Source organism: Artibeus jamaicensis, unplaced genomic scaffold, assembly GCF_021234435.1.
Source record: "Artibeus jamaicensis isolate MK-2021 breed Jamaican fruit bat unplaced genomic scaffold, CSHL_Jam_final contig_64, whole genome shotgun sequence".
NCBI lineage: Eukaryota > Metazoa > Chordata > Mammalia > Chiroptera > Phyllostomidae > Artibeus > Artibeus jamaicensis.
In genome coordinates this window covers 369,320-391,711 of record NW_026521911.1, presented here as the reverse complement: position 1 = coordinate 391,711, position 22,392 = coordinate 369,320, and the positions used below count along the sequence as shown (strand labels likewise).

At 43.8% G+C, this 22,392-nt stretch overlaps 1 protein-coding gene and 1 long non-coding RNA gene across 3 annotated transcripts; both read right to left on the bottom strand.

Annotated features, from left to right (window-relative positions):
• Window positions 1-8,270: 8,270 nt before the first annotated feature.
• On the bottom strand, window positions 8,271-12,103 carry LOC128625738 (zinc finger protein 883-like). Its single transcript, XM_053670890.1, has one exon. It carries the CDS (start codon window positions 11,795-11,797, stop codon window positions 9,995-9,997), a length of 1,803 nt encoding a protein of 600 aa, XP_053526865.1. The 5' UTR covers window positions 11,798-12,103; the 3' UTR covers window positions 8,271-9,994.
• Window positions 12,104-12,508: 405 nt separating this feature from the next.
• Window positions 12,509-18,459, bottom strand: LOC119042126 (uncharacterized). 2 transcript variants are annotated; one of them, XR_008392565.1, is made up of 5 exons: window positions 18,370-18,459; window positions 16,491-16,752; window positions 15,711-15,956; window positions 13,516-13,571; window positions 12,509-13,192 (listed from the first exon to the last, which is right to left on the bottom strand). It is a non-coding gene; the product is annotated as an uncharacterized LOC119042126 (long non-coding RNA). The 2 variants fall into 2 exon arrangements; XR_008392564.1 differs by lacking the exon at window positions 18,370-18,459 and adding an exon at window positions 18,129-18,243 and having other exon boundaries at window positions 12,510-13,192.
• Between the last annotated feature and the right edge of the window lie 3,933 nt (window positions 18,460-22,392).

Sequence of the window (22,392 nt, the reverse complement as noted above, 5' to 3'; positions counted from 1 at the left end):
AAGTCCAATTAAACACTTAAGGTTAATTTTAAGTTCCTTCCTTTCCATATGTAATTTCCTTCTCCAAAAGTGAAAAACAAGGCTTCAATTATCTACAATATATTTACTGGTTTGCTTAATCTTAGAATACGGGGAACATTGTTTCAGAATTGCTAACTAAGTCTTCTGTGGAAAACAAATGTACTACACAGAGTTCAATATTTGTTAGAAGCAGAGGGTATGGAGGGAAAATATGGTTTTGAAACGTACTTCCCCCTTTCACAGTGTAAGCCATTTGTTTGAAATAGTCAGGTTTATATGCTTCCATTTGTATTCTGTGTTAGAGTTTCCCCCTTTTATTCTTGATTTCATTGATTTAAAAAAAATCGAGTATGGGAGATGTTAATGTGGTTGTAAAAGTCAGAACCACACAAAACCATAAGCTACCAACTCTCACTCCCCTCCGCCACCCTATCACCTTAGTATTTTCACCCCATTTTCATGCACTCCCTGGATGTAACCACCCTCATTAGTTTCAGGGTTACCTTTCCTAAGTTTCTTTCTGTTCTATAGATATAAAAAATACATATGTAAAATTACACACACACACACACACACACACACACACACACACACACACACACGGTCTGTCCAGAAGGTATCCAGCCATGTAATATGGAAAATAGAGACATTAATAGAAGAAGATACAAGAAACTTTGTACATAGAACAATGATGCCTCAATTCCCTTCAAAGTAGGCACCTTGGGACCTCACCCAGTTCTCCTAATCACCATCAGCTGCCCTGAGGTTATTTTCCTGAATCCCATCAATGGTCTGAAATCTCTTCCTTTCAAAAGTGATTTTAGTTTTGGGAAAAGCTGGAGGTCACAGGTCACCAAATCTGGGCTGTAGGGGGCAAGGTGATTTGATGTTTTGCCAAAAAACTCTGCACAGGATGTGATGGATGGACAGTCATGTTGTTGTCATGAAGCTGCCAATCACCAGTTGCCCACAGCTGCAGCCTTCTGAATCATCCAAATAGTTTCAGCAGAGGAATGTTCAAGCTTAATGCAAAATCCGATGCATATTTGCTGCTCTACTTGCTCAGTGTTTTTGAATGTGATGGCCACATAGTACACATAGTCAATCACATCTACTACCCCACTGACTACCACAGTGAGGTCAGCATTGTTCACGCATGCACATTCCAGTCCACTCTCCTTGGCTGCCAGGTTACATGAATGTTGCACAAACCATTCTAGTTATATTAACAATGGCTGGTCTTTTTTCTGGACAGACTCCGTATTTTCTTAATCCTCCTTTTTTTCTTTCACAAAAGGTGGCATAAATACTCTCACATTTTGCTTTTCCATTTAACAATGTATTTTGGAAGCCATTCCATATCAGTTTATAGGTATTGTTCTCCTTTTTATAGTATTACACTGGGTGGGTGTATGAGTACTGTTGTTCAGTCAGCCATTCTCACATGTAAATTATGTACGTTGCTTCTAGTATTGCAATTACAAGGCTAACATGAGTTGTTTTGGGCATACAAATTCTTGTACAGCTGCTGTGTGACCAGGGTAAACTGCAATAAGTGGGAAAAGCCTGTGTCATTTTGTTAGATATTTCCCAGTCGTCCCTGATTAGCATTGTACAATTGCATTGCACTCTGACCAGTGATGCGTAAGAGCACTTGTTTTCCCTCAGGCTTGTCAACAGAATGTGTTGGTGTACTTTTTAATTTTTGCTAATCTGATAGGCGAGAAAGAGTATCTTAGTGTTATTTTAATGTGCATTTAATATTATGAGGTTGAATATTTTTTCATGCATGTAAGGGCTATTTTTTATTTTTTTGGTGAATCATCTTTTCATGTCTTTGGCTGCTCTTCTGTCAGGTTTTTGCAACTTTTCTCCCTCAATTTTTAAAAGTTCTTATATATTAGAGATGTATCACATTTACCTACGTTACATGCTGCAAATTGTTTCTCTGTCATTTTAGGCATTTTTGTTTTCTTATAATAATTTTATTTTCATGTAAAGGAATTTATTAGTCTTTTATTGCTTTTGGATCAGTTTGCTTTTACTAAACCCAGAAACATTAAATTATAATAAATTCTTTTTGGTATGAGTAGAACATTTGAGCTTAAAATAATTTGAGTTTTAATAGCCTACTTTTCAATTTTTAAATACTTTTCCATTTTTTTAATGTTCTGGAATCAAATTAACCACTTAACAAATATGTAAAAACAGTATATAAGGGCACAGGCTCCAAAGTGGCTCAGCATGGCCTGGGTCAGAGGCCCATTAGACCTTCAGCACCAGTAACGAGGTGCATCCACCCGCTCAGGAACTGCGGCGGAAGCGGCAAAGCTGGGGGAAGCTTCAGCTGTCTCAGTTCTAAAGTCTCCACTAAACTTCATGGTTCCCTGTGCTGGGCAGACGTATAGAATAGTAGTAAGAATTCTATAGAAAATTTTTACTACTTTTCAGTAGTTGTCTAGTGAAATCTAGTTTCAGGACACTCCTCTGATACACTGTTGCCTTCGCCCTCACACAACACCGAGTGTCCATTGCTGTGACACTCAGCAGCCTCCTTCCTTCCTTTTCCTACCAACGGAGAACCCCACAGTTGCTTTACTTGTTATAAAATTATCCACGCTCCTTTGCACATCTTTTAGATACTCCTTCGGGTTTCCCTTGTTTGTTTGTAGATGGTTCATGTAGCAGACTGCTCTGCCTGATTTTAGGAATTGTATCTCCGACTCTTGTGGCTAAGGGTGAGAGATGACCTTTGGAATGCGAGCTGCAGGAGACAAAGCCTGTCTCTGGTAGCAAACGCTGCCTCAGTTCCTCTCCCTGCCCCCAAAGCTTGGTCGGAAGTCAATGACGGGTAAGACCCCCTCATAGTGGGGGGCAACCTAAGGCAGACTCGATCACTTGGGAGGGGGGCTGTAACAAAGAGCAATGGACTCTTGTACACTCCCCCCCCCCTTTGTCAAAGCCTGAGTCCCCCAGTCCTCTGGGAGAGGCACTTCCTGGCTCTAATCCCCTTAAGCCTGAATACCTGTTGGGGAGGGGTGCAACTCCTTGCCTTGCTAAAGTGTGTCCTGGGGGAAAATCTGGCACCACAAAGACTTCCTGATAAACCTGTGAAATCTGCTGTGCTAAGAGTGCTTTCATTCATATAAAGGTCCGAGAGGAAATGAGTATGTCTCCCAAAGTTTCTGCAACTCTCTTCCTGACAGACACTGACTCATAGTAAGCCCTCAGACTTCTTTGTAATGTTATCTACTGTTTGATCCTTGTTGCTCTGCATTCCTGTGTATTACAACCCAATAAAAGGCTATGGAGAAAGGTGCTCCGGGCCTTTTTCTCCTAGGAGAAACTGGCCGCTGCTGGCCTTTGTCTCCCCTGAGAAACTGGCCACAGCCCACTCCTCCTCCCCAAACAGATCTCATCTTGTCTCGGCCACATATTTTTCACTCACACGTGTCCGTGGCACCGGGGGGACTCGAGAAAGAAGTCGCCCCCACAGGTTCATAAGTGAAAAGAAAAAGGAAAAATTGCCCAGCAGGTCATGCTACCAGACCTGAATTTACCTTTAGGCTTCTCACAGAAACTCGGGTTTGAACTGAGTGTGTCCATTTGTCTGTGGATTTCTTTAAGTACACAGTCGGTGCTTTACCCCCAGGTTTTGCATTTGTGGGTTCAGTCAACTGAGGAACAAAAACGATATTTTCTGTCTGTGGTTTGAATCTGCAGATGAGGAGGGCTGGCCGTATGCTCTGTTCTACACCATTTCATATAAGGGACTTTGTCCACTGGGGGACCCTGGAAGCAATCCCCTGTGCATACCAAGGGATGATGGTGGTTAAGCTTTTGGGGAGTCAAAAGTGATACTCAAATTTTCAACTATGTGGGAGTGTTGGTGCCTCTAACACCTACGTTGTTCAAGGATCAACTGTATCACTAATGCATGCAAACAGTCCATCAGATGAATGTACCAAGATTGATTTATCTGGTACAAGATTTATTTATATTTTGAAAATATTTTTGTATTTATCTGCTACTTCCAATTTTTATATTATGAACAATGGTATGATCATCTTCTAATGCACATTTTATAATTTGTCTGGTCATCTCTTGAGAATATGGTGGATTTGGATAGACTGGTAAAATGTGAGCATATGTGTTTAAGGTTCTTAAAAATCTGTAATGCTGAACTGTCAGCCAGCGAGGTTTTAATTAGTTTCTAATCCCAAGAAGAGAATGCCCATGTGTCACTTGCTCACACTCATGCCAGCACTGGAAATTAGCAAGCCTTTTCATCTTTGCTGGATCAGGTGATCCAACAAGACAATAGTGTCACATTTCTGTTTGATTGGAAATTCTGTTTGAAGGTGAACTTTCCTCCCCTAGGGCGCTGCTTTCTGGAGACGGGTCTCTGTCCTGCAGGGGGGCCCATTTGTGAGAAGTTGGGGCCTATCATTGTTGTCCTCTTTCTGCTGCCCTACACCTCACACAGAGGGCCACAGGCCGAGGAGATGGATGGGCTCCTGTGTTGGTGCCACATGGGGACAGTGCAATGAAAAGTGGCTGCAGGAGAAAAGAGGGACTTGCTATCATCTCTCATTATACACAGTGAAGAATGGGAAATCATTCCAGGGAATCAGAAAACTTAACTAGAAAATGAAACTGAGAGGGTATCCTATCAGAAATGGACAAGGTCACAATTTATACAGTAAAGAGACAGAGGGGCAGAAACACAGATGCAGAGCAGGATGGAGGCTGATGCGGAGGCAGAAGAGCTGAGGAAAAAGTGTCATTCACCCAGACAGTGAGCAGCATTATCTGGGATGGTTTACTCATCCCGCTAACCCTCAGCTTCCTGTTTTGTAAAATGGGGATAAGAGAATTAATACATCATTGAATGTTGAGGGAATTAAGTAAGAATTGTGTAAGCTTTTGTCCTAATATATTTAAAGACTCGGTAAAAACTGCATCCATCTTGTGGTGAAAGGAGCTCCTGTTCTCTGAAAGATCATCTAGATGGTCGGCTCTTTCCACAGTGCAGTGCTTCCATTGCAGGCTGTGAAGATCAGTTCCAAGCTGGCCACCTTCCCCTCCCCCTTAGTGCCTCATCTTGATAACCTTTGTAGCCACCCTGTGATGTTCCAAAGAATGGTCTGTTTCCAAGTAGTCCTTTAGCCCTATGCATGTAACCGTCAACTCCTCTCTAACAAAGAAGCCAATGACGCACAATAGGAAAAAAAACTGGATGTTCACATCTAAAAGAAGGAAAGAAGATCCTCATCTTGAATCAACTGTGGACATTATTTTTTCTCACTACTAAAAACATTTATTCCAAAAAGCAAAAAAAAAAAAAAAAAGAATGAAATTCCAATACGCATTTTTGTTCTTTCACTATCCTTTTGTTAAACAAAATTGCCAAAAATTCACAGATTTGGCAGAATGTATGTTTAGACATTTTATCATGACAGAGAAATAGCAAATACACATCTGAGAAAAGGCTCACCATTAATCTTTAGAAAAATCCAATCAAATAACAGTGAGATAGCTTGACAAAGTTATAAAAAAATTTAAATAAAGAATGAGTGGGGAGAAAAAAAAGCCGTGGTTGGTGTGGCTCATTGGATTGAGTACCAGCTTGCAAACTGAAAGGTCACCAGTTTGATCCCCAGTCAGTGCGCATGGCTGGGTTGCGGGCGAGAACCCGGATGGGGGTGTGCTAGAGGCAACCATCCAAGTTTCTCTCACACACTGATGATTTTTTTCTCTCCCTTTCCTTCCCTTCCACTCTAATAAAAAAAAAAAATCTTAAAAAAAAAAGATTGATCAAACCAAATATTCCCTAGAATGTGGAAGAGTTGAATCCCTCATATACTGCTGGAAGAATGCAAAAAGATACAACTGGTTTAAGTCACAACTTCCTAATTTCTTTTTAAAATCAAATTTAAAAATTTAAATTATATTTTATTGATTATGCTATTTCAGTTGTCCTGATTTTTCCCCCCTTTGCCCTTCTCCACCCAGTACTCCACACTCCCTCAGACAATCCTCGCACCCTTGTTCATGCCCATGGGTCATGTGTACAGGTTCTTTGGTCACTCCCTTTCCTATACTGTACTTTACATCCCCACGGCTATTCTGTAACTACCTATTTGTACTTCTTAATCCCTTCACCTCTCACTCATTCTCCCACACCCACCCTCCCGTGTCTTTATAATTAACCTTTGGCATTTTAATTATGTTATGTCTTGGGGTGGGCCTCTTTATGTCCATCTCTTTTGGGACTCTGTGCTTCCTGGACTTACATATCTATTTCCTTCACCAATTTAGGGATGTTTGCTTTCATTATTTTTTCAAATAGATTTCCAATTTCTTGCTTTTTCTTCTTCTGGCACTCCTACAAGCGAATGTTGGATTGCTTATTGTCCCACAGGCTTACACTATCCTCATTTATTTGAATTCTATTTTCTTCTTGTTCTGAGTGGTTGACTGCTTCCTTACATTCCAAATCATTGATGTGATTCTTGGCTTCATTCACTCTACTATTTTCCTGTAAATTGTTTATTTAAATTAGTGTATTTTTCGTTTCTGACTGGATCTTTTTAATGCTGCTTAAGTCCTAAGTTCCTTGAGCCTCCTTATAACCAGTGTTTTGAACTCTGCATTCAATAGATTGCTGATCTCCATTTAATTTAGTTTTACTTGAGTTTTTAATCTGCTCTTTCATTTGTGCCATGTTTCTCTGTCTCCTTGTTTCGTCAGCCTCCCTGGGTTTGTTTCTATGTATTGAGGTAAACAGCTTTGACTCCACTGTCTTGGTAGTATAGCTTAAAGTAGTAGGTGTCCCGTAGGGCCCAGTGGCACAGCCTCCCCTATCACGCAAGCTGGGTACTCCAGGTGCACCCTCCGTGTGGGCTGAGAACACCCAACTCCTGTAGTTGAGCCTTGGTTGCTGTTGGCAGATCATTGGGAGGGACTTACCCAGTCCAGTCAGCTGCAATGATTGGCTGTGACTGCTTACCACCAACCTCCACCTTCTGTGGAGAATCAGTATTCAGGGGCAGGGTGGTGGTGCTCCCATGTGGTCTGTAGCTGTCCACTGGGTGCACTGGACCCTGGGGTGGTGCAGGCCAAGGTCAGCCCTGACCTGTTTTGTCTGGGGCCACCTTGCCTGAAGTTATAAAGCAATCTGAGATGGCTGCTAGTTCCTGGCCTGGGGCTCACTGAAGCCAGCTATTGTTTGAGAGGATTTAGGAAGTTGTGAAGCATGAGCCAAGACCATTCATATGGTCTTGAGTTTCTCTGATCATATGAAAAGCAGTTTGGGTTGGTCTGTAAATTGGGTAGGGTGGAGTTTCTGGGGATCCCCAAGGTGGGTCAGTGTTAGTCAGGTTGACAGACTCTTAGAAATGGTGAGTCTGCCAGCTCTGTGGGGGTGGGACTAGAAAAGGCACAATGGCCTCTGCTCACCTTGATGCCAGATACCTCCATCTCCCCCTGCACACTACTGGTACCCCTCAAACCACCATCCCATTCTCAAAGCTCAGAGGGAGTGACTCTGAATATGTGAGTTTTGTGTGGGTTAAGAGGAACTTGCTTGGGGCTCCAAAAGTTTCTTCCATCAACTCAATCCCTGCTGGTGTTTGCAGCTGGAAGTTTTGGGGACTTATCTTCCTGGCACTGGAACCCTGTGCTGGGGATCCTGGTATGGGGTTGGGGCCCCTTGCTCCCAAGGTATGTCTCCTGAATTTTTATCTACCGCATGTGTATGTGGGACCATCCTGTTCTGCATCTGCACCCCTACAGCCTGGATGGATGTGGTTTGGTTAATTCTTTAGTTGTCAGCCTTGTATTCAATTCCATTTCTGTTGGTTCTGAGTGATGGCTGTCCTATATTTTAGTTCTAATTTTGTTGTGGTTGTGCAAAGAGGCGAGCCTTGTCTGCCTACGCCACCATCTTGACTGGAAGACTCTCTCCCTAATTTCTTTAGGTTAAACATTCACCTACCCTCTGACTTGGAAACTATTACGAGTTATTTGACAAAGATAAGTGAAACATATATCCACAGAGAATTATATGCAAATGTTTGTCCCAGCTTTATTTTCAATAATCAAAATTTAGAAATAACCCAATGTCTATGCACAAATGAATGAATAAACAAACGCGATGTATTTAAAGCTAGGAGTAATTCTCAGTGAAAAAAAGATGAACTACAAGTATATCATTAATGAATCTCCAAGTATTTATGCAACATAAATGAAGGCAGAAAAAATACATTTATTCACATCACATAAATTCTAGGAAATGCAAAGTTATCTATTAAAATAAGAAGTAAATCAATGGTTACTTGGAGAGCTGTGAAGGACAAGGAGATTAGAAAAGGATGTAAGGTAAAAAGACAGTGACAGATATGGTCAGTACTGACTGTGGTGATGGTTTCAGTTTAATGCGTCAAAATTCATCAGATACTATACTTGAAATATGCTGTTTACTACCGAAAAGTTTTGAAAAATGGTTCAACATAAAATAAAACATGTATGTCCAACAGTCTTTGGAAAATAGGTTTGGCAACCTACTCATGCCCTCTAAGGATCAGCCTTGCCTCAGTGACATCAAATATACCAAACAATGAAGGACTTTCACCCAAATCAATAGCAACACTGGCTGGATCACAAAAGCCACATCCTTGGACTACAGGTATCAATTTTCTTTATCTTTGATTTCCTGCTTGGGCAACAATGGTTTTCAAGTGAACACCTCAGAGGGTACACAAGTCCAAAAAACCTTTTGATTATTTTCAATGACAATGACTTTGGCCACAGAAGATAAACATCACTGGAGATCCTCAGATCTGTGTACACAATGATCCTGCAGTCTTTTCACAGAAATAATTCTGGATTCATGTCTAGAAGAGGTGCATTACACCTAGCTGGCTGCAGTCTTCTCCAGTCATTATTTGGTATCAGTCATGGTTTCCCCTAGCCCCTATGGTCCTATAACCAAGTGACCATCACCCATGGAAATGTAGATATTAGGACCCATGGCCCTTTGCAAGATCTTCAAAAGTACCTTGTGAACAAGGGAAAAATTCATCTGCTGTCAGAAGCACTTGAGGGTTGTCACACTGGCCCCCTCTTGAAAGTTATTTGAGTCTCCTAAAACTCATAGCATCCAGGCTTCACACGTGTACCAGAGAGCCCTGCAGTCTTTTCTAGGAACATGTGGGCAGCAATGTAAATTTCACAAAAACTGGTGAGCTAATCTTGGCACCATAGTGGATCCTTGAATGCAGAGAAAGTTTGAGACCCCCATAAAGTTCTTTACCTCTTCATGCTGTAGAGCCCAAGTCTGCTGATAACTTACTCCACATAGTAAATAAAACATCCAAGGTTAAAGAAGACTTAAACAAAAAGGCCTTCATTATTTTACAAAGCAAAGGGAAGGGATCTGGCAGTTCTTGCATTGGTAACTTTGACACTGGAAATATTCACCACAGGTATCTAAGAAAACCATGCCCCTGAAAAGGCAGTCCTTCTGCAAGCCATCAGCTCAGCTCAGATAGTAATATGTTCTCTGGGGGGTCAACAGTGGATCAGGCCCATGCCCCAACTACTCAGAGTGAAGGAAATGCAGATCTCATAGGGCTCAGGCTACTCCTAACTTCCTCCAACAAATCAGAGAACAAAGTCAGCTTTCTTGAGCACATTAGGATGGTGACTGATGCAAACTAAGGAGACCTGCCAGGTGGTACAGCTGAAATAGCTTCAGCCATATAACTTCATAGTGACATAAATCTGGCAAGAGCCCTAAACAGGTTAGAAAGTACAATCCAGGCACACATACTTCCCACATTAACTAAAACTTATGGAAAGTCTCTCACTGTTGACAGTTCAATGTATGAGATTACATTTAGGAAAATGGAGCCTCAGAGTTTCCTTCAGTGTTAACACCAAACATAAAATCTGTACATTTCCTACACATCTAGGAACTTCTTCCCATGTGAATTCTCATGTGCTTAGAGAGCTTAGAATTTTGGCTAAAAGATTTTCCACATTCACTGCACTCATAAGGACTTTCTCCAGTGTGAAATCTCTCATGACACCGAAGTTCAGAGTTGCTGATGAAAGATTTCCCACAGTCATTGCACTCATAAGGCCTTTCTCTAGTGTGAATCTTCTGATGACAACGCAAATGAATGTTCCTGACAAAAGCTTTCCCACATTCAGTGCACTTATAAGGCCTTTCTCCTGTGTGAAATCTCTTATGATAACGGAGGCCACTGCTACAGGCGAAAGATTTCCCACATATATTGCAGTCATAAGGCTTTTCTCCAGTGTGAAATCTCTGATGGTAACGGAGGCCAGAACTACTGATAAAAGATTTCCCGCATTCACTGCACTCGTAAGGCCTTTCTCCAGTGTGAAATCTCTGATGACAACGAAGGTCAGAGTTCCTGATAAAAGCTTTTCCACATTCACCGCACTCATAAGGCATTTCTCTAGTGTGAATTCTCTGATGACAACGCAAATGATGGTTCCTGATAAAAGTTTTTCCACATTCACTGCACTCATAAGGCCTTTCTCCAGTGTGAACTCTCTGATGACAATAAAGGCTAGAGATTCTGGTAAAATATTTTCCACATTCATTGCACTTATATGGCTTTTCTCCAGTGTGAACTCTCTGGTGTTGAATGAGGCTGGTACTTTGGCTAAAGGATTTCCCACATTCGCCACACTTGTAAGGTTTTTCTCCAGAATGAACTCGACAGTGTTGAATAAGGCCACAGCGATCTTTAAAGCATTTCCCACATTCATTGCACTTATATGGCTTTTCCCCTGTGTGAACTTTCTGATGATAACGAAGGCCAGAGAGTCTTGTAAAACATTTTTCACATTCATGGCACATAAAACACTGTCTTCCAGCAAGGACAGCTTGATCTGGAGCAAGTGTGTGGTTGCAGCCCACGGCTTTCTTACATTCTTTCCTGGTGTAATCATTGATTTTCCTTTGAAAACTCACTCCAGACATCAACATTTCATTTGGCTTGTCCCTGGTGTACGTAGCCTGTTCTTGGATATGATCTGAGCTGGAAAGGATTTCCTGTCCAACCTCCCCACAGGTAAAAAGCTTCTGGGACACACTGAAATTGCAGGCTTTTGCAAGTGAGACCCTGTCCACACCTCTTAGGAAAGGTTTCTCTCTCATGTTCTGGTCCTGGTGACACTTGGCACTGAAATAAAACTGTTTTGCACATGCGCCACACCTCAACAGTTTCTGGCTGTGCTGTGCTCCCTGCTCCTCAACCAGGTGGAAAATGTCTTTCAAGACTGGCGCACAACGCTCACAGGGGTGGCTTTTCTGGGAAGACAAAGCTACATCAGGATTCTCTGTCTGTGACGCTCTTACAGAAACATTCTCTTCATTGGGTGTCGCAGCATCCTCTGCTCCACAGCAGCAACCCAAAGAGGATATAAGTGCAAAATTCTCCCGCATCACTTCAAGGTATAGTTGTTTCTGAGCCTCATTAAGGAGGCGCCATTCCATTCTGGAGAAGAACACGGCAACATCCGCAAAGGTCACATTAATCTCAGCTGAGGGCCCAAGAGTGGCCACTGCCATCACATTCTGTGGGCAGAGAGGGGCAGGAGTGGGGATCGAGGAGGCGGCCCCAACATTGGTCCCTGTCCTGGCCCTGGCACAGGTCATCTGGGTGATATTATCATGTTGCCGAGCCTCAGATCTACATCTGTTTGGCTGGATACCAGGACTCTGGCACCTTCTCATCGTTCTGGCACGACCCAGCACTCAGGATGCTCCAAACCAGTTAGGTGATACCGAGAGAAGAGAAAATGCCTGCCAGAGAACACCAGGAGTCAACTGTTGACTTTAAAAAGGATAAACAACTGCACTGCAAAGCTTTCTGTAAGAACCTCAAAGAATTCTCATGAACATATGTAGCTTTAAAAAAGTCCAGCTCATCTACATCCTAAGTATACTCGTTGCCAGGGTTTTGAAGTAATTTGGATGAAATAAACAAACTTGTGTGTTCAGCCACAGAAATACAGAATTGAAGTATCTGATTTCAGATGAAAAACTGTAAAGAGAAGATGGACCTTCTCATGGAAATAATTAAAATAATTGAGGGCAATATGTTTTTTTTAGGACAAAATTATTTAAAAATGGAAGATAAGTAGTGATAACAACAATAGATCTGTAACATTAAAAAAGGACTGACTAGTCTTGCCTGGTGTGGCTCAGTGGATTGAGTGCTGACCTGCAAACCAAAGGGTCACTGGTTCCATTTCTAATCAGAGCACACACCTGAGTTGCAGGACAGGCCCCCCGCCAGTGGGGGGGTGCACAAGAGGCAACCACACACTGATGTTTCTTTCCCTCTCTTTCTCCCTCCCTTCCCCTCTGTAAAAATAAATAAATCTAAAATAAACAAATAAATTAAAAAGTACTGATTATAAGAAAAAACTATCAATAAAAATTAAAATTAAGCACATTCAAGGTTAGCTAAAAAAAGAAAAACCTGAGACAATAAGGAGTTAAACAGTGATCAGAACTGGCAGTAAAGTTAAGTCACATCTGCCCTGAAAGGCCTTCCCTACAAGCCTGGCAGACATCAGAAAGGCCTATGGAGCCACATGTTCCCATTTCCTTTAGCTCTTAGTGCCACATCTGTCAGCTGTCACAGCACAGGCACACTTTAACAAGACCTTCCCTAGGCTCAGAAAGTGAAGAACACATGGAACCATGGCATTAGAAATACTGTCTTAAAGTACAGTACTGTTTACTATCTGACTACATGAAATCCTGTCATATGTAGGCAAGATATGGGTCTGAGGAAATTCTTGCTCTAGATATTTCCTGTTTCTAGAGAGTCATATATGAAGCAATACTTATTTATGAGTTATTTTCTCATATACTCTACCACATTTATTGTCAACAGCCCAGAGTTTCCTAAATGGGAAGGGAAAGAACTTATACATGCATTAGTTCAGAGACTACTAACCTCACTGTAAGAGGGTAACTGACTCGTCCAGTTCACCTGGGACCATTCAGGCATTCAAGTCTGCCTCCTGGGAGACTTTTCGGTTCTGGGCAATGGGGGACAATTGTCATTCTAGCTGCAGAGTACAGCACTGTGAAGTCCAGGGAAAGTGACTGGATAAACTGCAAGGGAAAAAAAATAGGGTTCAAGCAATCACTCAGTCCAGGCTCCTATGAGATGGTAATTTCCATTAAACTAGGCTGTGACATCATAGAAATCCGAGAACAATGACAAGAGCCAAGCTAGGGGGAACCTAGCTTCAGGCAGGGGAAACCTAGGCTTTGTCATGCCCAAGATGTTATTTTCTCAGGAGGGAGTTCACCCATCAGACAGGTAGGTGGGAGAGAGCATGTAAAGTAACACATAGGGGCTACAGTTACTTATTTCTCTACTCAGGCCTGGTCCTTTTCTGAGGCTATGATATGAACTATGATTTAGAATTCACCTGAAAAGTGTCTCATGAATCTTCCTAGGGAAAAAGAGCAGCTGGAGGTCAGGAAGCTGAGAGGAAGCAGAGAAAAAAGTTAATCTGAATATTCCCTGTAAATTTGATTTATTCTCTGCACAAAATGATAGTACTTAATATGGAAAACAAAACTTTGGAAATTTAATTTGGAAATAAAATTAATGGATTGGTATACCAGTATACCCATTGATACATCCAATGGGGGCCGCACAGGAGCAGACATCAGAAACGACTCCTCGCCCCAGCCAGCATGGCTCAGTTGGTTGGGCATCGTCCTGCAAAGCTGAAGGTTGCTGGTTCTGTTCCCAGTGAGGGCATAGGCTTGGGTAGTGGGCCTGGTTCCCATTGGGGGTATGTGTGTTATAGGCCACCAATTGTTTCTCTCCCTTTTTCTCTCCCCCTTACTCTCTCTCTAAATAAAAATAAAAAGTAATAAAAAAAGAAACCATTCTTCATGCCCTTGTGTTCTGATGAAGTATTCATTTTTAGGACACTGGGCAGTATAAGAGAAAATTCAGGTCTTTAAGGAGGTATAAAGGCTCATAGAGTGTGAAGGGGCTCGTAGAATGATGATAATGATGGATGGCACAGGCTCCTGGCGACAAAAATCCCCTCCTTTCCCATACCCTCACTCCACCCCATGTTCCTGAGTGCTTACTCTGGTAGAAAAGGAATCCCTGACTGGACAGTATGAACCTCGCTCCTCCCCACCCTCTGTTCTTTTCCCTTTCTGTCCCGGGCTCTGTCTTCTCTGGTTCAGGGGCTTCATAGCATTAGTAACACAGGGCAGTAAGGTTTGTTCCACCAGGAGCCTAGGAATTTCCTAAAAAGAGCTGAAGGTTCCGGGAATGACTGGAGGAGTCACTCCAGCATGCAAACTCCCATAATGAACAGGGTTCTCTAATTTGATCAAGAGGAGACAACTTGACGCCTCTTGTGAAAAACGCAGGGGAGATGGCAACAGGGAGACATTAGAGGACGTTAGCTTTTGTGGTCTGACCTAGAAAAAAGCCCGTCAACTTGCTTTTAGGATCTTGGGAAAGCCATTTGCCTCCTGTCTCTGTCTCCTGATCCTCCAGACTGCTCAGTGGTCCTTAGATGCCTCTACTCTGTCCTGCCTCCTTGCCACCTAACCTTGGGGCTACCTGACATTCAATGACCATAAAGAATCACTTCAGTCACATCCGGATTCATATCACCTGGGGAAAAGTGGCCTCCCCCAGCCAAAGGCACATTTCAACTTATTAAGCTTCACAACAGACTAAAATCTGACACAGAAAATAATGGGCAAGAGGACTGAGACACCTATGAACTGCCACATGTGTGAAATGTGCCATGCGCTCCCAGGAAAGCAGTGCTGGGGACCTTGGAGCTCTGTGGAGTGCACTGCCTTTGGCGAGGAGGGGGTTTTTCACGGCTCTTGTGAAAACTCTACCAGTCTCTAAAGTTAACCCGCACATCTTCTGGGCCCCTCCCTCTTAGCTTCACTGTGGGGTACTGGTAACTCACTGACCCAGAACATACATAGCCCCTGAACTCTGGTTTTAGGGTGTTAGGGTTCACTAGCTTTCACTTCAGAGGTAAGCTTATTTTATTTTTTAAAGATTTTATTAATTTATCTTTAGAGGGGAAGGGAAGTAGAGAGGGAGAGAAACATCAATGTATGGTTGCCTTTTGTGTAGTCCCCTGCTGGGAATTGGCCTGCAGGGAACTGGCCTGCAACCCAGGAATGTGCCCTGGCCTGCAACCCAGGAATGTGCCCTGACCGGGAATCGAACCGCGATCGTCTGGTTCGCAGGCCCGTGCTCAATCCACTGAGCTACACCAGCCAGGGCTCAGAGGTAAGCTTATTGAACATGTGAAAATATGCCGGATTTGTCTGTTCAGGAACTACATTGTCTCCTAGAGTGGAAACAGGGCAGTTTCCCTATCAGATAAAAAAATGGAAAGGATGGGGTGGGGGGCAGGGGGAACATACAGTCTAATAAGAAACAGGAGGAAAAGTGATAGTGGGCAAACTGAAGGGGAAGTGAAGGTGTGGGCAATGAGGGTGGAACGACAGAGAGGATCTGAGTGTTCTAGGGTGAGAATTGGGCTTTTAAAAAGGCAGAAAGAAAAGGAGAAACAGAAGATGGTAGTTGTCCCACCCCCAAATAACTTCTCCCCACACTCACCAAACCGAAGGGCCTTTCCCTTCACTTGCTCCCCAGTTTCCTCTGGGCCATCTTCCTCTGAGGCTGAGGGCCTTGTCCTAGGCCTTCACCACGTCACCCCAGGGGATCTGTGAGGACCTCTACACAGATGAGGGTCTCTTACAGGAGAAACCTGAATTTTTTTCCTCCTTTGTCAGCTTCTCTAGCTTCTGCAACATCAGCTTGTGCAGACACTTGGCCTTGTCTTTCTGAGGTTGACTTTAGTTGCTAGAGTACAGATGGAACAGAGGAAAGAGTAGAATGATTTAATAGAGAAGTCGCCCTCTCTGTGGTCAGAGAAATGGCTCCCTGAATCAGCTCTGAGACCTCCTTCTTCTCTCTGTGCCTGCCCTCTGCCACTTTCCTTATCTCACCTGCATTACGAGAACAGCCTCCTGACTGGTCTCCCCGAACACCATTCTTGTCCCACCAATGAATTCTAGAGTTAGAATTCCGAAACCTACATCTAATCATGTCACTTCACTTCTCAAAATCATTTAGTATTTCATGAAGTCCTACCTCCTCAGCAAAGTTTAGTAGGCTCTGATGACCTCCCCTCAGCTTACTCGCCCAGCCTCAATGCCCCATAACCTTCCTTTCATGTTTCCATCCCTCCAAACCACCAAACAGGCCTAGTAACAGGCCCTTTTTCACCTCTTGTCTGAAATTTCCACAAGGAAATTCCACCTTCTCAGGCCCTGATCTCTGACCTCCAATTCCCCAGCAATGTAAGACTATTTAAGTCTTTGTACAACTTTTTACCTTCACAGCTGTTGCTTTCAGCTTGGGGCCAGGAATCTTGCCCAGGACAGGCACAGCTTAGGAAATGACAAGCACCTCAAGAGGAAACTGCACAATAAATTTCGGGCTGATTTCTCTAAGGTTCCCTCTTCCATTTCAAGTCTTAGACTTCACTGCATCTCTGAATTCCAACTTCCTTCTTCCCAGCCCAACTGCCGCATGACTTGGCCACCACCTCTTTCAGCTTGGTCTCTATTCCTCCCTCTAAGACTCAGCCAATGTTCTGAGGGAAAAAACACAGGCAAAGTGGGGTTAGGCTAGATGCTCCCACATTCTCTCCAGCAATTTTCTCCAAGTCCTGTCTGACTTGATTTTTCCCAAATACCTTCAGTTAGTTGTTCAGCTTTTAAAAAGGAGGATAGGAGGATAGGATATCACACTTACTACGGATAGGAGGATCGGTGTGATAGAAGCTACTCCATCGTTCTCAGATATGGAGGTTGTATGTACTTTATTCTTGTCACAAAATCCTAAAGAGGCTCCAAGGTACTGACTGGTTTAGTTTTCATTCTTTGTCACTTGGAGAGCCAAACCAGATTTCTAAGTGGTCTCTTACCCTTACTCATCACCTAGTTAGTAAGTTAGCATGGTTGGAAGGGGGAAGTCTGAAGGCAGAGACCTCAAAATACAACAATTTAAAGATCAAAAAGACTATCTGAATGGATCTAAACCCATCTAACATATAAAAGCCATCAGTTTGAGTTTGAGAAAGTTACTTACCTTTGGAAATTCTAAGGGACTAATTCATTTTTCTGAAAGCGGGTAATAGGAGATCATTAAGCATGCCTCTCTTCTATAAACTGTATTCCCAGTGCCAAATCTAAACTTCCCAAGCTTCACTGTAAGCGGGACACGGGTGCCCACAGACTGCTATTAGCCAAATCCCATAATCTCATTTGGGTCTTAGCATTCCTCAACGTGAGATAGGAGACCTTATCGATCACCTTGTTGTCCAGAATGGAAGAACACCGTTCTAATGGAGAAATACAAATAAATAATGATCTATTCCTAGAACCTAAAGCCCAGAAAAAAGTATAATAAACTCTCTACTAAGTTCTATTCACAGAACCCAGGGTGAAGAAAGAAGATACGAAACGCAGGCATCTTGTATTCAACTGCCCCATACAGAAAGAAAAATAGCGAACACCTCTGCTGAGCAAAACTTCGCTGAAACCAATCACTGGGTGACAAAGACAAAGAATCTTTTTCTTCCTTAAACCCTATGGGCTAACAGAAACTCCAATACCAGTAGAACCCCGGCAAGCCTTTAAAACCTTTTTCTCTCAACTCCGCAAGACTCTCTGGTTCTGACAGTTTCCGCCCTCTGCAGAGATGAAATAAATCTTACTTTCATTGTCAGTGTCCCAGAACGAAATTCTTTCATCTCAGGACACAAGAACCCAAGTGGTTCCGGTCAGATTCGGCATCAAAGGCATCTCAGCGTCATTTAACCCAGGGTACCGCTCCACTCTACCGAGACTCTCTTCCCTCAGTCTTCAGAATACTTTTTTTCTCCCGTCCTCTATTTCTCCACCCGCTTACCCCCCAGTCTCCAACGCTGGTCTGGGATACTGCCTCCCTCAGCCCCGCCGGCCTCACCTGCCACATTTCAAGTTTGCATTTCCCTTGGCGTCCGGAAAGGAGGAGAGGCAACCGGAGCGGGGGTGGGGGTGGGAGCGAGCCTGGACCGAGTCGAAAGCGCTCCCAGGCTCTCCCCCGCAGCCCTAAACTTCTGTGGCGTCCACAACCACCTCTCAGAGTGCGAAGCATACAACCCTGAAGAAAATGAGAAGAGGACTGGTAGGTCCAGCGCACACCTGGTCGGCGCGCGGCTCCTCACCTGGCAGGGGAAAGGGTGGCAACCGGAAGCTTCCTCCGATCCGTCCTCGTGGGCGGGGCTACCTCGTCCGGTTTTGTTACTGGCTAAAGCGGACCGGGTACTCTAAATTGATTTAGGCGCTCAATGAGAACCTGGGTGACGTTAGGACCCGGAACTGAAGCCCAGTCGTGGGTCACGTCCTCGTGGGCGGTGCTACCCGCTCCTGCCAGGTTAAAGGCGAAGTCACGCCCTGGGGTCTGCTCCGTTGGTGGGAGGTGCAGTTGAGGTGCAGTTGAGGGTTGTTCTTGCGCTAGAGGTTCCTCAGCGTGGGTCCTCTCAAGTGATCACAGGAATAATGACATGATCCTCAGCCCTAGGCCACCCTTTAATGAAACAGTGTGCGTGTCTTAGAGGGGTAATAGTGTAGGGATTGGGTAAATAAAACGTTGCATCTGTCCCATGCACACTATAAGGGAGTTGTAATGAGTGAAGAAGGGAGATCTTGGTTGCTTGAACTCCTGATGGCAGAACTGGTGTGTATGGGAGTGTGAGGGTGTGTGGCCAGGGCCCCACCCTCAAAGAGGGATTTGTAATGGGGCCCAGAACTCAGCGTGTCCAGGAATTATAAAATATAGGATATCCTCACCCCCACAAGCCTGAACTGGGGGATGGGCCATTGAGTTATTTTATATCTCAACAGTTGGCCAGCTTCATACCCAATATGCAAGAATGGTTGTTTTTTAAAAAGATTTTATTTATTTATCTCTAGAGGGGAAGGGAAGGAGAGGAGAGAGGGAGAGAAATATCAATGTATGGTTGCCTCTTGCGTCCTCTGCTGGGAACTGGCCTGTGCCCTGATTGGGGATCTAACTGCGGTTGTTTGGTTCATAGGCCTGTGCTGAATCCACTGAGCTACACCAGCCAGGGCAAGAATTGGTTATTTAACAGACCTGTTACAGCAGGTTAGTTTCAGAGATATGTTAAGTAGTTGTGGCCATGTTTTGAGCCAGGGAGATGGGCCTGACTTTGACACATGACTAAATTAGGAGGCAGCTTCCCCTAGTGATAGAACCTGTGCAGAAAAGATGGAAAAATACAGGAATGTGGGCAGGTGTGGCCAATTGTGGGAGGAGTTGGAAATGGGGCTGCAGAGAAAGATTAGCTCTGGGATTCAAAATCTGATTCTATAGCCTTGTGGTTTGGGGGCTCCCTTAACCATGTAGCTTAGGAAGCAGAAAAGCAAGATGTAGCAGTCATGCAGCGCTTTCTCTTACCAGTTAGGAAGAATGCAGGAGAGATGTTTTGGGAAGGAAAGGGGTGAAAGGGCTCTTGCTGGAGGGCCATGAGAAGGTGCCCCTTGGGTTTGGATTAAGAACTGGAGATTGAGGCGACATAGCTGATGGTGCTGGGAACTGCTGGGGGCTGGCTCAGTCACAGACTCTGATTTTTCCTTCTGAAATATGGTGCCCCTGACTGGGCAAAGGGGGAAGGAAGGACTGTGTGTGTCTGTGGGTGTTTTAAGGGACTTCATGATTTTAACGAAGACATTAGGTCATTACTCTAAGTCTATAAATTTTGAATAAGTAGTTCTCCTTTTCACCAGACTCTGGCATTGAGAACCATAATTCCTAAGGGCAGTGGGCAAGATGAATCTAGTACAGGGGGACCCCAGGAGAGTGTGTGGGGGTCTGTTTGGTAACAGTATCTTCAACTGCCCCGCCCCTATGGGTCTGTTCTGTAACAGGGGTGCTTTCTGATTGCTATTAGTGCCCGGGCTTAAGATCTGAACAAGGAAGGAAGGCAGGCAAAGTTAATTTTGGTAGCCTTGGGCCTCCATGGACCTAAGAAGCCAAGGTGGAATCTAGGAGACCAGGGAACTGAAAGGCTTTCTTCAGGTGCATCTGAACAGCCCTGCTGCTTATTTTGTTCTTCACCACCATGCTTTGCAGAATAGAGACCACTTTGCCTTCCACTATCTCTGGGACTGCTCCCATTTGGGGTCACCAAACAATCAGACCTGAGCTGGGTATACAAACTCCATGTCAGTGGCCCAGCAGCCAGAGATGATTAGTCAGAACAATGTGAACATTCAGTGACATATAGGTACTAGGGGTGAAAGAAGATAATTAAGGTAAAAGGTAATTCCAGTAAAGAAATTCAAGGAGGGAGAGGGAAAAAACACTTTCTGAGGCCATGACATGATTTCTCTCAAAAATAATTAAATGGATGAACGGAAGGAAGAGGTGGTCTTCCTTGAGATCCAAAACAGATTTGAAAAATAAAACAAGCAGCAAAAATATAAATAGGAATCAAGAATAACAAATTGTAAATACCTAGAATTCTAGAACAAGGTGTCAAACTCATTTTCACTGGGGACCACATCAGGCTCATGGTTGCCTTCAAAGGGCTGAAATAATTTTAGGACTGTATAAATATCATTACTCCTTAACTATTAAGGAGTTGAAATTGCAATCAGCCCTTTGAAGGCATGTGGCCCCCAGTGAAAATGAGTTTGACACCCCCGTCCTAGATGGTATAGAAGACATTAATGGATGAGAAACAACAATTAAACAAGTAGATTATTTCTTGAGCTGTAATAAAAGGCTCACTGTATTTCAGGCTGGACCAAAAATACAAAGTGTGAAGGAAAATCCTTTTCCTTCTGATATCCTTTTATATATGTTCTTCATATACATATCTTATGTTTTCCCTTGTTCATTTTCCTTAATTTTCCTTCAGAGTGTGAAGTTTTAACTTTCCCTGGAATCCTCAATTTCCTTTTCAGAGCAGATACAGAGAAAAATCCAAAGCACAGACAGAGTTCCATAAGAACAGGACGCAGGCAGAGGCATTCTCTTGTACCAGTATGTCCACTGGCGCCTCTGCAGAGACATGCTCCTTTGCCTCAGGCTGAAACACGCATCAGCCCTGAATGACCCTTCCTGGGTCCAGAGTGGCAAAGGTATGCTACCCAACCGGTTATAGGCAACCTTTCCTAAGTCTTACCGGTGGCCTTAAACAGGTCTACAGGTACAGAGGATTTCTGGTCAGAAACAAAACCAATGGCAGAGACTTGCTCCTTTCCCATAAAACCAGAAAAAGAGTAGTTGAGGTTTCCTTTCCTCCAGGTTTAAAACTTTCACAACCTTTCTTACATAGTTTTACCCATCCAGATTTGACCATAATTCACTTTTAATCCTTGTTCCTTTCCCACGGTGGGAAGGACTATACTTAAACTCAGTATCTGGCAGCTGTAAGTCCCTAGCACTATAGGCACCTTCCACTGAAAGTCCCCAGGTTCATAGGGACATCCTGTAGCTTCCTGAAGCTTAGACCTTGCAAATACCCTATAAATCAGATGGTCACCCTTGGACCCCAGTTCATGTCCTTCAGAACCACAGCCCTCCCTATCAGAACCATTTGCACAGAGAACCTGACTGGTGCAGTGCCCACACAGCAGAAACACAGCCTATTATCTGAAGAGAACACAGCCCACAACCTTGCCCAGTTCCAAGATGGTGGAACTCTCATGTGACCCATCATCCAACATGGCAGCGCCCATGAATGTTGGGTCATCAGAGATGGCGACACACATGCATCACCCATCCTCCACGGTGGGGGACTCACGTGGCTCATCCTCCAGTTTACCCAAAATGGTGGTGCATCCACATGGCTTGCTGTCCAATCCCCAACATATATGCAGGGTTGGCTCGCAGAGCCTAGGAGTTTCCTTCCTCCCTAAACCTGAGTGTGCAGGTTCCCTTAGTGCCACCTGGGCTCACCAAAACTGTAAGTGAGCAGACAGGGGCAACCTGGAAGCAGCATGCTAACCAAACCATTATCCCCAATTCCATTATTCCAAAACATTCAGAAACAAGTTTTCAGCCAAGCTGTTTCACTTCTTTGCTCCCTTCTCTGTTTTGTTTCCTTTTCACCTTTCTGGGCATGATTAGGTGGCCAATGTATTAAATAACAGACTGTTGGGGTGAATGATATATTATTACCAGAAGGACTTTCCCTTTTTCCTCTGGGGGGTTCCCCCCC